This window comes from Oncorhynchus nerka, linkage group LG25 (assembly GCF_034236695.1).
Source record: "Oncorhynchus nerka isolate Pitt River linkage group LG25, Oner_Uvic_2.0, whole genome shotgun sequence".
Lineage (NCBI taxonomy): Eukaryota > Metazoa > Chordata > Actinopteri > Salmoniformes > Salmonidae > Oncorhynchus > Oncorhynchus nerka.
This window is the reverse complement of record NC_088420.1, coordinates 58,547,246-58,562,955: the sequence shown is the minus strand read 5'-3', so window position 1 is coordinate 58,562,955 and position 15,710 is coordinate 58,547,246. Positions and strand designations below refer to the sequence as shown.

The 15,710-nt window shown below is 42.5% G+C and overlaps 1 protein-coding gene across 1 annotated transcript in view; it reads left to right on the top strand.

Moving 5' to 3' along the window:
- LOC135564563 (tumor protein p53-inducible protein 11-like) overlaps positions 1-15,710 on the top strand; it is a 134,140-nt gene that overhangs the window by 36,404 nt on the left and 82,026 nt on the right. Inside the window, exon 2 of the mRNA XM_065009915.1 lies at positions 10,529-10,668. Coding sequence (XP_064865987.1) covers positions 10,540-10,668 — 129 coding nt within the window. The 5' untranslated portion in view covers positions 10,529-10,539. The remainder of the gene's footprint in view (positions 1-10,528; positions 10,669-15,710) is intronic.

The following is a 15,710-nucleotide window of genomic DNA, read 5'->3' as shown; positions in this document are numbered from 1 at the left end:
TCCGTGGCAGTCGGGGACAAGATGCTTTGATGCCTTGGCTTTTCACACTTTCAGATGTATTAGTAGGAACTGAAGCTCAATGAGCTGTCAACAAGCTGCTAGGGCTGTGGCGGGCTGGCAGCAGCACACTTCCTCCTCAGGGGCTGGATGCCAGCATACTGTGGCTGCAGCTACAATCATTACCATGGAAGTTTAGGTTTTTTAAAAACAGGAACGATACAGCGGGGGCTCCTCCGCCGTGACCCCCAGTCCTGTCAAAATTGACATGGCTGTGGATGTGAAACAAATCATCCTCTTCCTGCCTCTCAGACTCTGTCTCTCTCAAATTAAAATGGTATGTTTTTATGGTATAAATGACTAGGTCAGTGTTGCCAAATCGAAGTGATGCATATGTATATACAGTGGGGCAAAAAAGCATTTAGTCAGCCACCAATTGTGCAAGTTCCCCCACTTAAAAAGATGAGGGGCCTGTAATTTTCATCATAGGTACACTTCAACTATGACAGACAAAATGAGAAAAAATCCAGAAAATCACATTGTAGGATTTTTAATGAATTTATTTGCAAATTATGGTGGAAAATAAGTATTTGGTCACCTACAAACAAGCAAGATTTCTGGCTCTCACAGACCTGTAACTTCTTCTTTATGAGGCTCCTCTGTCCTCCACTCGTTACCTGTATTAATGGCACCTGTTTGAACTTGTTATCAGTATAAAAGACACCTGTCCACAACCTCAAACAGTCACACTCCAAACTCCACCATGGCCAAGACCAAAGAGCTGTCAAAAGACACCAGAAACAAAATTGTAGACCTGCACCAGGCTGGGAAGACTGAATCTGTAATAGGTAAGCAGCTTGGTTTGAAGAAATCAACTGTGGGAGCAATTATTAGGAAATGGAAGACATACAAGACCACTGATAATCTCCCTCGATCTGGGGCTCCACGCAAGATCTCACCCCGTGGGGTCAAAATTATCACAAGAACGGTGAGCAAAAATCCCAGAACTCAACCGGGGGGACCAAGTGAATGACCTGCAGAGAGCTGGGACCAAAGTAACAACCTACCATCAGTAACACACTACGCTGCCAGGGACTCAAATCCTGCAGTGCCAGACGTGCCCGCCTGCTCAAGCCAGTACATGTCCAGGCCCGTCTGAAGTTTGCTAGAGAGCATTTGGATGATCCAGAAGAAGATTGGGAGAATGTCATATGGTCAGATGAAACCAAAATAGAACTTTTTAGTAAAAACTCAACTTGTTGTGTTTGGAGGACAAAGAATGCTGAGTTGCATCCAAAGAACACCATACCTACTGTGAAGCATGGGGGTGGAAACATCATGCTTTGGGGCTGTTCTTCTGCAAAGGGACCAGGACGAATGATCTGTGTAAAGGAAAGAATGAATGGGGCCATGTATCGTGAGATTTTGAGTGAACCTCCTTCCATCAGCGAGGGCATTGAAGATGAAACATGGCTGGGTCTTTCAACACACCGCCCGGGCAACGAAGGAGTGGCTTCGTAAGAAGCATTTCAAGGTCCTGGAGTGGCCTAGCCAGTCTCCAGATCTCAACCCCATAGAAAATCTTTGGAGGGAGTTAAAAGTCTGTGTTGCCCAGCAACAGCCCCAAAACATCACTGCTCTGCATGGAGGAATGGGCCAAAATACCAGCAACAGTGTGTGAGAACCTTGTGAAGACTTACAGAAAACGGTTGACCTCTGTGATTGCCAACAAAGGGTATATAACAAAGTATTGAAACTTTTGTTATTGACCAAATACTTATTTTCCACCATAATTTGCAAATAAATTCATTAAAAATCCTACAATGTGATATCCTGGATTTTTTTTTTTTCATTTTGTCTCATAGTTGAAGTGTACCTATGATGGAAATTACAGGCCTCTCTCGTCTTTTTAAGTGGGAGAACTTGCACAATTGGTGGCTGACTAAATATTTTTTTGCCCCACTGTAGAGGAGTCACAAAAAGAAATAGAAAAATAATCACTCACCTTTGATCTTCATCAGATGACACTCCCTGGACAACATGTTACACAATACATGTATGTTTTGTTTGGTGCAGTTCATATTTATATCCAAAAATCTCAGTTTACATTGGCGTGTTATGTTCAGTAGTTCCAAAACATCCGGTGATTTTGCAGAGAGCCACATCAATTTACAGAAATGCTCATAATAAACATTGCTAAAAGATACAACTGTTATGCATGGAATTTTAGATCCACTTCTCTTTAATGCAACTGCTGTGTCAGATTTGTAAAGACTTTACGGAAAAAGGACACCATGCAATAATCTGAGTACAGCGCTCAGAGACCAACACAACCCAAACAGATATCCGCCGTGTTGTCAACAGAAGTCAGAAAAAGCATTGTAAATATTAACTTACCTTAGATCTTCATCAGAATGCACTCCCAGGAATCCCAGTTCCACAATAAATGTCTGATTTGTTCAATAAAGTCCATTTATGTTCAAGTACCTCCTTTTTGTTCGCGCGTTTAGCCCAGTTATCAAAATTCATGAGGCGCGATCACTAGGTGCAGACCAAAAGTCAAAGTTCCGTTACAGTCCGTAGAAACATGTCAACCGATGTATAGAATAAATCTTTAGGATGTTTTTCACATAAATCTTCAATAATCTTCCAACCGGAGAATCTCTTTGTCTTTAGAATTGCGATGGAACGCAAGCCATCTCTCACGTGAATGTGCGTGGTCAGCTCATGGCACTCACTCACACCTTACTCAATCCCCTCTTATTGGCCCCACTCACAGTAGAAGCCTCAAACAAGGTTCTAAAGACTATTGACATCTAGTGGAAGCCTTAGGAAGCTGTATATTCGATAGGCAATGAGTTGAAAAACTACGAACCTCAGATTTCCCACTTCCTGGTTGGATTTTTTCTCAGGGTTTTGCCTGCCATATGAGTTATGTTATACTCAGACAGCATTCAAACAGTTTTAGAAACTTAAGATTGTTTTCTATCCAAATCTACTAATTATATGCATATTCTAGCTTTTATGGCTTTCAGATTCTCATCCAAAATTCCCAATGCTGCCCCTAACCTAGTGAAGTTAAGTTGGTTTTGCCTATCCTTAAGAGTTCGAGAAAGCCCTTGATTTAGGTTTTGACTCTTTTCTAACGCATTAGCCAATTCCTGCTTCTGTTCATCTAATCTATGCGCATGCCCTACGGATATGCCTAGTTTTTTATTTGCCGCTTGTCTACTGCCTGCTCCATCTTTACTTCACAGGTCTCTATTTTTCTCTTTTCACAGTTTTATCTGCTGGTGATTTAAAGTGCAGTCGTTAGGATGACTACGTATTTTGGTCTAGATTAAATAGTACCCTCAAAACACCAGTCTCAACATCAACAGTGAAGAGGCGACTCTAGGATGCCGGCCTTCTAGGCAGAGTTTCAAAGAAAAAGCCATATCTCAGACTGGCCAATTAAAAAGAAAATATTGGCAAAAGAACACAGACACTGGAAAGAGGAACTCTGCCTAGAAGGCCAGCATCCCGGAGTCGCCTCTTCACTGTTGACGTTGAGACCGGTGTTTCGCAGGTACTGTTTAATGAATTTGCAAGTTGAGTACTTGAGGCATCTGTTTCTCAAACTAGACACTCTAATGTACTTGTCCTCTTGCTCAGTTGTGCACCGGGGCCTCCCACTCATCTTTCTATTCTGGTTAGAGACAGTTTGCGCTGTCCTGTGAATTTCTCGCATGGAAGAGCCTTCATTTCTCAGAACAAGAATAGACTGATGAGTTTCAGAAGAAAGTGCTTTGTTTCTGGCTGTTTTGAGCCTGTAATCGAACCCACAAATTCCGATGCTCCAGATACTCAACTAGTCTAAAGAAGGACAGTTTTATTCATTATTTTAATGAGCACAATAGTTTTCAGCTGTGCTAACATAATTGCAAAAGGGTTTTCTGATGATAAATTAGCCTTATAAAATGATGAACTTGGATTAGCTAACACAACATGCCATTGGAACACAGGAGTGATGGTTGCTGATAATGGGTCTCTGCACACCTACAGTGGGGAGAACAAGTATTTGATACACTGCCGATTTTGCAGGTTTTCCTACTTACAAAGCATGTTGAGGTCTGTAATTTTTATCACAGGTACACAGGTACAAAAATCCAGAAAATCACATTGTATGATCTTTAAGTAATTAATTTGCATTTTATTTTCTCCCCACTGTACGTAGATATTCCATAAAAATTTGCCATTTCAGCTACAATAGACATTTACAACATTAACAATGTCTTCACTGTATTTTTGATGAATTTGATACTTTAAATGGACAAAATTAGCTTTTCTTTCAAAAACAAGGAAATTTATCAGTAACCCCAAACTTTTGTATGTTTACACCACACACACACACACACACACACACACACACTATAAACAGTGTATTCAGACCCCTTCACTTTTTCCACCTTTTTTGTTACGTTACAGCCTTATTTGAACGTTTAACATTTTCCTTATCCACACCATAATGACACAGTGGGTTTCAGACATTTTTTCAAATGTATAAAAAGTAAATAACAGAAACACTTTATTTACATAAGCATTCAGACTCTTTGCTATGAAACCTGAAATTGAGCTCCGGTACATGCTGTTTCCATTGATCATCCTTGAGATGTTTCTACCACTTGATTGGAGTCCACCTGTGTTAAATTCAATTGATTAGCCATGCTTTGGAAAGGGACACACCTGTCCCACAGTCGAAAGTGCATGTCAGAGCAAAAACCAAGCCATGAGGTCGGAGGACTTGTCCGTAGACCCTCCGAGACAGGAATATCTCGAGGCACAGATCTGGGGAAGGGTAACAAAATGTCTGCAGAATTGAAGGTCCCCAAAAACAGTGGCCTCAATCATTCTTACACGGATGAAGTTGAGGCAGCAAGACTCTTCCTAGAGCTGGCCTCCCGGCCAAACTGAGCAATCGAGGGAGAAGTGCCTTGGTCACAAGAACCCAATGGTTACTCTGACAGAACTCCAGAGGTCATTTGTGGAGATGGGAGAACCATCCAGAAGTCAAAACGTTGCTGTCCAAATGAATTAATGTATTGCGTTAGTGCGGCTTGTCGGCTACTTTATTTTTATTCATGTTTTATTATGCTGGCTGATTTTATATTTGTTTTGGTCACTTTTGAATGCTGGCGGTGCTTTCACTCTAGTGGTAGCATGAGACTGAGTCTACAACCCACACAAGTGGCTCAGGTAGTGCAGCTCATCCAGGATGGCACATCAATGCGAGCTCTGGCAAGAAGGTTTGCTGTGTCTGTCAGCGTAGTGTCCAGAGCATGGAGGCGCTATCAGGAGACGTGGAGGAGGCCGTAGGAGGGCAACAACCCAGCAGCAGGACCGTTACCTCCGCCTTTGTGCAAGGAGGAGCAGGAGGAGCACTGCCAGAGCCCTGCAAAGTGACCTTCAGTGGGCCACAAATGTGCATTTGTCTGCTCAAACGGACAGAAACGGACTCCATGAGGGTGGTATGAGGGCCCAACGTCCACAGGTGGGGGTTGTGCTTACAGCCCAACACCGTGCAGGACGTTTGGCATTTGCCAGAGAACACCAAGATTGGCAAATTCGCCACTGGCGCCCTTTGCTCTTCACAGATGAAAGCGGACTGCCATTAGGTACCGAGATGAGATCCTCAGACCCCTTGTGAGACCATATGCTGGTGCGGTTGGACCTGGGTTCCGCCTAACGCAAGACAATGCTAGACCTCATGTGGCTGGAGTGTCAGCAGTTCCTGCAAGAGGAAGGAATTGATGCTATGGACTGGCCCGCCCGTTCCCCAGACCTGAATCCAATTGAGCACACCTGGGACATCATGTCTCGCTCCATCCATCAACGCCACGTTGCACCACAGACTGTCCAGGAGTTGGCGGATGCTGTAGTCCAGGTGAACTCCTTACGGGAGATTCAGCAGCACACTCAATGTTAGTGATGGCTGTTTAACTCCTTGACGCAACCCATCCCTTTAGTGGGATCATTTTCGTCAGCCACCGCTGAATAGCATAGCGCAACAGTCAGATAATATTACAAAAAAGATTCATATTCATGAAATCACAAGTGCAATATTGCAAAACACATCTTAGCCTTTTGTTAATCCACCTGTCGTCTCAGATTATGATATTATGCTTTACAGCGAAAGCAATCCAAGCGTTTAAGTTTATCAATAACATAACATTATGTACACTAAGCATTAAGTAGCTAGGTCACGAAAATCAGAAAAGCAATCAAATTAATATTTTACCTTTGATCTTCAGATGTTTTCACTCACGAGACTCCCAGTTACACAACAAATGTTAATTTTGTTCCATAAAGATTATTTTTATACCCAAAATACCTCCAGTTTATTTGTCGCGTTATGTTCAGAAATCCACAGGAAAGAGCGGTCACGACAACGCAGACGTATATTCCAAATAATATCCATAATGCCAACAGAAACATGTCAAATGTTTTTTTATAATCAATCCTCAGGTTGTTTTTTAAAATATATAGTCGATAATATATCAAACGGGTGTGTAGGTTTTTCAAAAACACTGGGAGAAACAATGGCCGCTTTACTCTGTAGCGCAAAACTCACTCTGAGAGCTCCCACCTATCCACTTACGCAATGTGATCTTTCACGCTCAATTTTCAAAATAAAAGCCTGAAACTATGTCTAAAGACTGACAACTTTAGGGAATCCATAGTAAAAGGAATCTGGTTGATATCCCTTTCATAGCGACGTCGCTTTTTGATCCTTCGATGTCGGCTCTTCCTATCATTGTGAAGCAGAATTCACCAAGCGCTGGATTGTTCACCCATAATAGGGAACGTGAGCTGGGATTAGACCGCCGTGAGACAGGCTAGTTTTACCCTACTGATGATGTGTTGTTGCAATAATCCTTTAAAAATGGAGGATAGGCATGCATAGGAACAGATGTTTCAAAATAAGAGGCACTTCCTGATTGGATTTTCCTCAGGTTTTCGCCTGCAATATCAGTTCTGTGATACTCACAGACAATATTTGTACAGTTTTGGAAACTTTAGTGTTTTCTATCCTAATCTGACAATTATATGCATATTCTAGGTTCTGGGGCTGAGAAATAGGCAGTTTCAAATGGGTATGTTTTTTAGCCAAAAATTAAAATACTGCCCCCTACACGCAGAAGGGTTAACAGTCTGATGGCCTTGAGATAGAAGCTGTTTTTCAGTCTCTCGGTCCCAGTTTTGATGCACCTGTACTGACCTCGCCTTCTGGATTATAGCGGGGTGAACAGGCAGTGACTTGATGATCTGAGCAGGAATCAGAGTTATGGTCAGATTTTCCAAATCTCTCTAGGTAGATAGTGTGGTCTACAGCTTATCATGAGATACTCTACCTTAGGCGAGCAAAACCTTGAGACTTCCTTAGATATCGTGCATCAGCTGTTGTTCACAAATGCATAGGCCGCCGCCCCGTGTCTTACCAGAGGCTGCTGTCCCTCTCGCACTCTTTCGTTTCTCTCCCTGTAATAAACCCCAGCTGGGCAATTTGGCTTATGAATGAATCAAAAGTTTTTTTGCTTTCACGTACGGATATTTGTGTGTGTAACTGTATTGATACACTTTCAATTGGACAAATGAAGCCCCTCTGTATCACTCACAATGCTTTGCTTTATATGTTCTTCAATAGCAAATGGATCGTCTTCATGTGCCAAGCCAAGAGTTAGTTTTTTTTCGCAATTTCCTGTCGGGAAATCATTACTTTAAGAGGAAGAGAACATTCATTTCCCTCTCTTGTTGTTCATTTTCTTTGTCTGTCTGAAACGATTTGTTCTTATAGACAAATGGCAGCAGGGAGTCCCAGATTGCTTGTCTGGAGGGTGACAATGTTGTCTCTGTCACAACGTTGGTTTGGAGGGTCACACTTGTCTCTGTCATCCCAAAGCGTTGGTCTGGAGGGTGAATCTGATCCCCCTTCATTACTCTATTCTGATAATAGCCTGGTTCCATTCGGGCCTCAGTTGGACCTCTAGCTCTTCATTAGCCCTGATCAATAGGATCCCTACAGCATGTCCTGTTCCTCTCATCAATGGTCCTTATGGATAGACGACTGACAAGGAGGCAGGCAGACAAACAGCCGGCCGTCCAAAGTCCTTATTCTCTGCATCGAGGGGTCCTCAAAATGGACAGATATCCAGACAGGTAGGCAGAAGTGCCGAGCCTTTGTTGCTGCCGGCACAATGTGGATGAGTGAGTGAGGTGTGATATGATACAGATTAGAAAAGGTGATTTATGGATGACCAATTGATTTATTTAGTTCGCCAACATGTTGAACAAGAGTCATGTTCATGTAAGAATGATGTGAATCTCTCCTTTTACCTATATTTCACACTAATCCACATTAGGACTCTCTCTGAACTAGGGATGGGCATGAGTAATCGAATGGACGTCAACTTTCTTTAACCAGAGATAAAAATGTCTTGAAGACCACGTTCATTTGCTTGGACTCATGTTTCATTTGTACATGTGCATTTGAAGGGCACAACAAAAAAGGAACAAGGTCAACCATCACAGTTCTCCCTAAATTCCCTTTCCCGTCCATGTCTCACTCACTCAATTGCGTTCCAACCGCTCCCTCTGCACATGCATGCTGAGTTTGCACACAAGCTCCCGTTAGGCCTACAGAAATAAATGCCTATAAAAATGTATCTAACTGACGGGATACACTAGCTACATAGTTTTATCACAAATTTAAAATGGAATGGTTGACTGAAGTAGGAAAATGTGTTCCAACAATGAGCTGCAGTTTTGGAATAAATGCGTCCTGTCTATTTTCCGCTTAGGGTACCTTGTGAACTGCTTTTGCCATTTAGAATTGGTTAGACTAGGCAAAAAATCCCCATAAACAAAGACAGTGAAATTATGCAAATACTTTAGTTTGATAAAGACAAGGTTATTTTCATCAGAATCATTCAGCCTAGGCCTACTCACCAAATGTGTTGTGGCAGTAATTCATCCCCATGTAGTATTCAATGTGGAGTTGTTAATCCCATCACTTCTGATGTTGACAGTGGAACCTAATTGATCTAGACAGAGACACTTCTGCCTCCAGAGAGAATGACAGACGGCTCCACTTCAAGGTGTGTGTGTTCAAATACTTCCTGACGAGCCGCCACCAGGTAAGGTAGGCAACAGCACATGCTGATCCTCAACACTGTGGCCCCTCAGGGGTGCGTGCTTAGTTCCCTCCTGTACTCCCTGTTCACCCACGATTGCATGGCCAAGCACGACTCCAACACCATCATTACATTTGCTGACGACGCAACAGTAGTGGAGCGGTCGAGTTTCAAGTTCCTTGGTATCCACATCCCCAACAAACTATCATGGTCCAAACACACCAAGACAGTCGTGAAGAGGGCATAACAACACCCCTCAGGAGACTGAAAAGATTTGGCATGTGTCCCCAGATCCTCAATGTTCCACAGCTGTACCATTGAGAGCATCCTGACCGGTTGCATCGCCGCCTGGTAGCGTCAAGTCTAATTCCAAAGGCTCCTCAACAGCTTCCACCCCCAAGCCATAAGACTGCTGAACAATTAATCAAATGCCACCCCCCCTGTTTTTACACTGCTGCTACTCTTCATTTATTATCTATGCATAGTCCCTTTACCCCTACCTACATGTACAAATACTTTACCCCTACCTATGTACCTCAACTAACCTGTACCCCTGCACATTAACTCGGTACCGGTACACTTGTATATAGCCTCGTTATTGTTATTCTGTGTAGCTTTTATTACATTTTTTTGCTTTAGTGTATTTCGTAAATATTTTCTTAGCTCTATTTCTTGAACTGCAATGTTGGTTAAGGGCTTGTACTGTATGTAATTTCACATTAAGGTCTGCACCTGTTGTATTCCGCATGTGACAAATAACATTTTGATATAATTGAGCTTGCCTGTTGCAAAGGAATCAATATAATAGTCACAAAAAGTCCAAACCCCAACCATCTGGCACTCCATGCAGGGTAAAGCAAATGCTCAACCTATTTGAATGATTTCAAAGACTATTTGTCATCGATACAGTGAGTACTACCTGTATCTGAGGTATAGAGATACTGTATTGTATGGCCTCTACTGTAGGTTACCCAATGGTTGCTTGTCCTCATCTGTCCTATCTTACATAATGCTGGTGTTGCATAAGATACTTTACTCTCCCCATAGTGTTATTGGTACAGTATGGTTGTATTTTTGTCTGTGATATCTAAAGGCAGGGTAATGACATTACAAGGTTTTCTGAACACTCTCACTCTCTTCGTCTCTCTCTCTCTTTCCTCTCTCTGCCCTCATCTCTCTTCCGCTTCTCTACTGCTTCATCTGTGCACCCCCTTCACTCTCTCTCCCCTAAATTTCTCACTCTTGCCCCTCTTTCTTGTTGATCTTTTTCATGATCGTTCTGAATCGAAGGACCATGCAAGCTCTGTATTATCCCCTTAAATGCTAAAATGTGTTTTAAAACTCTCTCCCACTCTACCCAGGTTAGTGTACCATGGCTTCTAAGCCCCATCCTCCTTTGATGAAGAAACACAGTCAGTCAGACCTGGTGAGCCGGCTGAAGACCAGGAAGATACTTGGGGTTGGAGGAGAGGATGACGATGGAGAGGTGCATAGGTCAAAGGTCAGTATAATTGTACAGTATAATAATACAGTAAGTGTGAACTAGCTCCTTCTCCATCACGGGTGGATCAATCGTTGACATTGTGCAAGCATTGACTAGAGGGAGATTCTACCATGATTTAATTCCTAAAAAGTAGTGTGGATAGAATGGAGAGCTCTTAACCAGTTGGATTTAGGGGGCGCTATTTTAATTTTGGGATGAAAAACGTTCCCGTATTTGGTCACAAAAAGATGCTCGACTATGCATATAATTGACAGCTTTGTAAAGAAGACACTGACATTTCCAAAACTGCAAAGATATTGTCTGTGCCACAGAACTGATGTTACAGACGAAACCCAGAAAAAAATCCAACCAGGAAGTGCCGCAATTTTTGAAACCGCCTCATGCCAATGACTCCTTATATGGCTGTGAATGAGCTACGAATGAGCGTACGTTTTCCACGTATTCCCCAAGGTGTCTACAGCATTGTGACGTCTTTTTAGGCATTTCCCTTGAAGAATGGCTGTAAGGGACCATATATGGCATGTGGTCACATGGTGTCTCCCGCAGAAAACCTTGTGTAAAATACTGAGGTAGCCATTTTTCCAATCGCTTCTTATGAGAAACCAACTGTCTCTACGGATATATTATCGAATATATTTGTTAAAAACACCTTGAGGATGGATCCTAAACAACATTTGCTGTGTTTGTCGATATTATGTAGCTAATTTTGAAAAAAGTTTGGCGTTATATTGTAGCATTTTTCGGTCGATTTCTCAGGCAAGCATGGTGAAGAAACGGGAGTTTTTGTCTACAAAAATAATATTTTTGGAAAAAAGGAACATTTGCTATCTAACTGGGAGTCTCCTGAGTGAAAGCATCTGAAGTTCTTCAAAGGTAAATGATTTAATTTGGTTGCTTTTCTTATTTTTGTGAAAATGTTGCCTGCTGCCAGCAGAGCCTAGCATAGCATTATGCCATGATAAACTTACACAAATGCTTGTCTAGCGTTGGCTACATATTTTGAAAATCTGAGATGACAGTGTTGTTAACAAAAGGCTAAGCTTGTGTTTGAATATATTTATTTCATTTCATTTCATTTGCGATTTTCATGAATAGGAAAAGTTTCTAGGGGTATTTATGTCCGTTGCGTTATGCTAATGCTTTGAGGCTATGATTACGCTCCCGGATACGGGTTTGCTCGTCGCAACTAGTTAATTGCATCAGTTGATGTATTACTCATGCAACATGACAGCTCATTCAAACTGACACACATTGCTGTAAAAGTAACAATTATTCATGATGCATTTGTTAAAGGTCCCGAATAGTGAAAATCATGTTTTTGATCTAAGCAGTTCAATGTAGGGTGACCCAAGTATGAACATTGACTGAAGCTGGTACATTGATAAAGTTTGATCATAAAGTTACTGGTCCCCTCCGCCCGTGTCAAACACTTGGATTCAGGAGGCAGGCATTACCAAAGATGTACTTCTGACTTTATGCAACGTAATTAAAGTGTCTTATCTTTACTAATTTAACTATATACCACCTTAAAATCATCATCATGTGTGCTTACGCCTTACTTTTTGTCAACAAAGCCAAAGCATGTGGACACTTGCTTGTCGACCTTTAGATTCCAAAATCATAGGCATTAATATGGAGTTGGTCCCCCCTTTGCTGCTATAACAGCCACCAATCTTCTGGCAAGTCTTTCCACTAGATGTTGGAACATTGCTGCGGGGACTTGCTTCCATTCAGCCACAAGAGCATTAGTGAGGTTGGACACTGATGTTGGGCGATTAGGCATGGCTCGCAGTTGGCGTTCCAATTCATCCCAAAGTTGTTCAATGGGGTTGGGGTCAGGGCTCTGTCAACATTTTCCACACAGATCTCAACAAACCATTTCTGTATGGACCGTGTTATTGCATCGGAGCACTGTCATGCTCTAACAGGAAAGGCCTTTCCCCAAACTGGTGCCACAAAGTTGGAAGCACAGAATAATCTAGAATGTCATTGTATGCTGTAGCGTTAAGATTTCCCTTCACTGGAACTAAGGGACCTCGACCGAACCATGAAAAACAGCCCTATACCATTATTCCGCCTCCACCAAACTTTACAGTTGAAACTATGCATTCGGGCAGGTAGCATTCTGCTGGCATCCGCCAAACTCAGATTCTTCCTTTCGACTGCCAGAATGTGAAGCATGATTCATCACTCCAGAGAACGAGTGGCCACTGCTCCAGAGTCCAATGGTGGCAAGCTTTACACCACTCCGCCATGCGCAATGCCAAGAGTTGGCTGATCTTAGGCTTGTGTGCGGCTGCTCGTCCAAGGAAACCCATTTAATGAAGCTCCCGACAAACAGTTATTGTGCTGACTTTGCTTCCAGAGGCAGTTTGGAACTCAGTAGTGGGTTTTGCAACTGCGGACAGACTTTTTACGCGCCTAGGCACTCGGCACTCCCGTTCTGTGAGCTTGTGTGGCCTTCCACTTCGCAGCTGAGCCGCTGTTGCTCCTAAATGTATCCACTTCACAATAACAGCACTTACATTTGACCAGGGAAGCTCTAGCAGGGCAGAAATTTGACTTACTGACTTGTTGGAAAGGTGGCATCCTATGACATGGCCAAGTTGAAAGTCACTGAGCTCTTCAGTAAGGCCAATGTTTGTCTATGGAGAGTGTGTGTGTGTGTGTGTGTGTGTGTGTGTAGCTAGCTCAAGGAGAATGTACAACCGAAGATGGTGGTAGACTTTCATCTGTTGTGTGACTGTTGTAACTGGATGCCATAGTGTAAATTGAACGCTACACTGTTTTCGTAGAATGAAAATATCCGACAGCAGTGGCTGCTTTTCATTTCGGGTGGACAGGCTGAACTGAAAATTACGATCATGTCACATGTGCAATGCACATTTTTAGCGTAGTTGCTTGATCAGTTGGGGAGAACATTCGATGGGTCTTACCAGGAAGCTAATCCTGAAGAGGGATGCTGTACCATCGTTGACAGTGGATCTTGCAAGTGCTGACCATAACGTAAGTATCAGAGTTGGATGAGTCTGATACTGCATTTTCGGGGGATCGGGGTGCTAACGTTAGATAATCTGGCGGTTGCTGCTTGGACGTTATATTTTATATGACACACCTGATAGCCACTTCTTTTTGTTCCATCCCTAAACCCCCTACATTGAGTCGGAGAACTGGCAACACAGCTGGCATGAAGGAATATTGTCCACAAACGGAGTTGTTTTTTGTAATTTACCCCTGAAAATCATGTTGCCAATTCCATTGTGTAGGTTGCTGTTTTACAGTTGATGTAGCTTGTCATTGGGGCTAATCATGATGATGAGGGGGGTTATTATTTGGTGTTTCTCCAGCAGTAATGATAGACATTTTCGGAAATTCAACATATACTCTGTCTGCACAGCTTCCCAGGCTACCACCGCAGCAGGAATGATGTGAGACAAAATCTGTTTTCCCGAAGGCAAAGAAGGGGGAATATGCTGTGAAGACAGACCCAAGATGCTGTAAATCATAGTTAGTTATTCATTTAAAATCTGCATCAATTGAGCATTTCAGGCACACAAACATTTCCAAATACGAACATTGAAAAGTTTCAAAGTTCCCCGCCAAATATTGCATACTTCAAATTGAGTACTTCAAACACAAGAAAACACATTGTAGAATTAGTAGATCACTAAATCAACGAATTGATAGCATTTGAACAAAAATATAAATGCAACATGCAAAAATTTCAAAGATTTTACTGAGTTACAGTTCATATAAGATAATCAGTACATTGAAATAAATAAATTAGGCCCGGTCTATGGATTTCACATGACTGGAAAAAACGATATCCATCTGTTTGTAAGAGACATCTTTAAAAAAAAAAGTAGGGGCATGGATCAGAAAACCATTCAGTATCTGGTGTGACCACCAATTCACATTTCCTTTGCATAGAGTTGATCAGGCTGTTGATTGTGGAATGTTGTCCCACTCGTCTTCAATGGCTATGCGAAGTTGCTGGATATTGGGGAGAACTGGAACACTCTGTCGTACACGTTGATCCAGAGCATCCCAAACACGCTCAATGGGTGACCTGTCTGGGGAGTATGCAGGCCATGGAAGAACTAGGACATTTTCAATTAAGGCATTGTGTACAGATATTTGCGATATGGGACCGTGCATTATCATACTGATACATGAGGCGATGGCAGTGGATAAATGGCACGACAATAGACAATAATGGATCTCGTCAAGGTATCTCTGTGGAAAAATGCAATTGTGTTCATTGTCTGTAACTTATACCTGCCCATACCATAACCCCACCATCACCATGGGGCAGTCTGTTCACAACGTTGACATCAGCCAACCGCTCGCCCACATGACGCCATACACCCGGTACAGTTGAAACCAGAATTTAGACGGTTTCACTTCTCCGGTGCCGGTGGTCATCAAAGGTGGGCATTTGCCCACTGAAGTCAGTTACGACACCGAACAAGTCAAGACCATGGTGAGGACAACAAGCAATCAGATGAGCTCCCTGAGACAGTTTGACAATTTGTGCAGAAATTATTCGGTCGTGTAAACCCACATTTCATTGGATGGCTGGTCTCAGACGATCCCTCAGGTGAAGAAGCCGGATGTGGAGTTTCTGGGCTGGCGTGGTTACATGTGGTCTGCGGTTGTGAGGCCGGTTGGATGTACTTCCAAATTCTCTAAAACAATGGGAGGTGGCTTATGGTAGAGAAATTAATATTCAATTCTCTGGCAACCACTCTGGAGGACATTCCAGCAGGCAGCATGCCAATTGCACGCTCCCTTAACTTGAGACATTGTGTTGTGTGAAAAAAAACGAATTTTAGAGTGGCCTTTTATTGTCCCCAACACAAGGTGCACTTGTGTAATGACCATGCTGTTTAATCAGCTTGTTGATATGTTATACCTGTCAGGTGGATGGATTATCTTGGCAAAGGATACATGCTTACAAACAGGGATGTAAACAAATTGGTGCACAACATTTTAGAGAAATAAGCTTTTTGTGTGTAGGCAACATTTCCTGGACATTT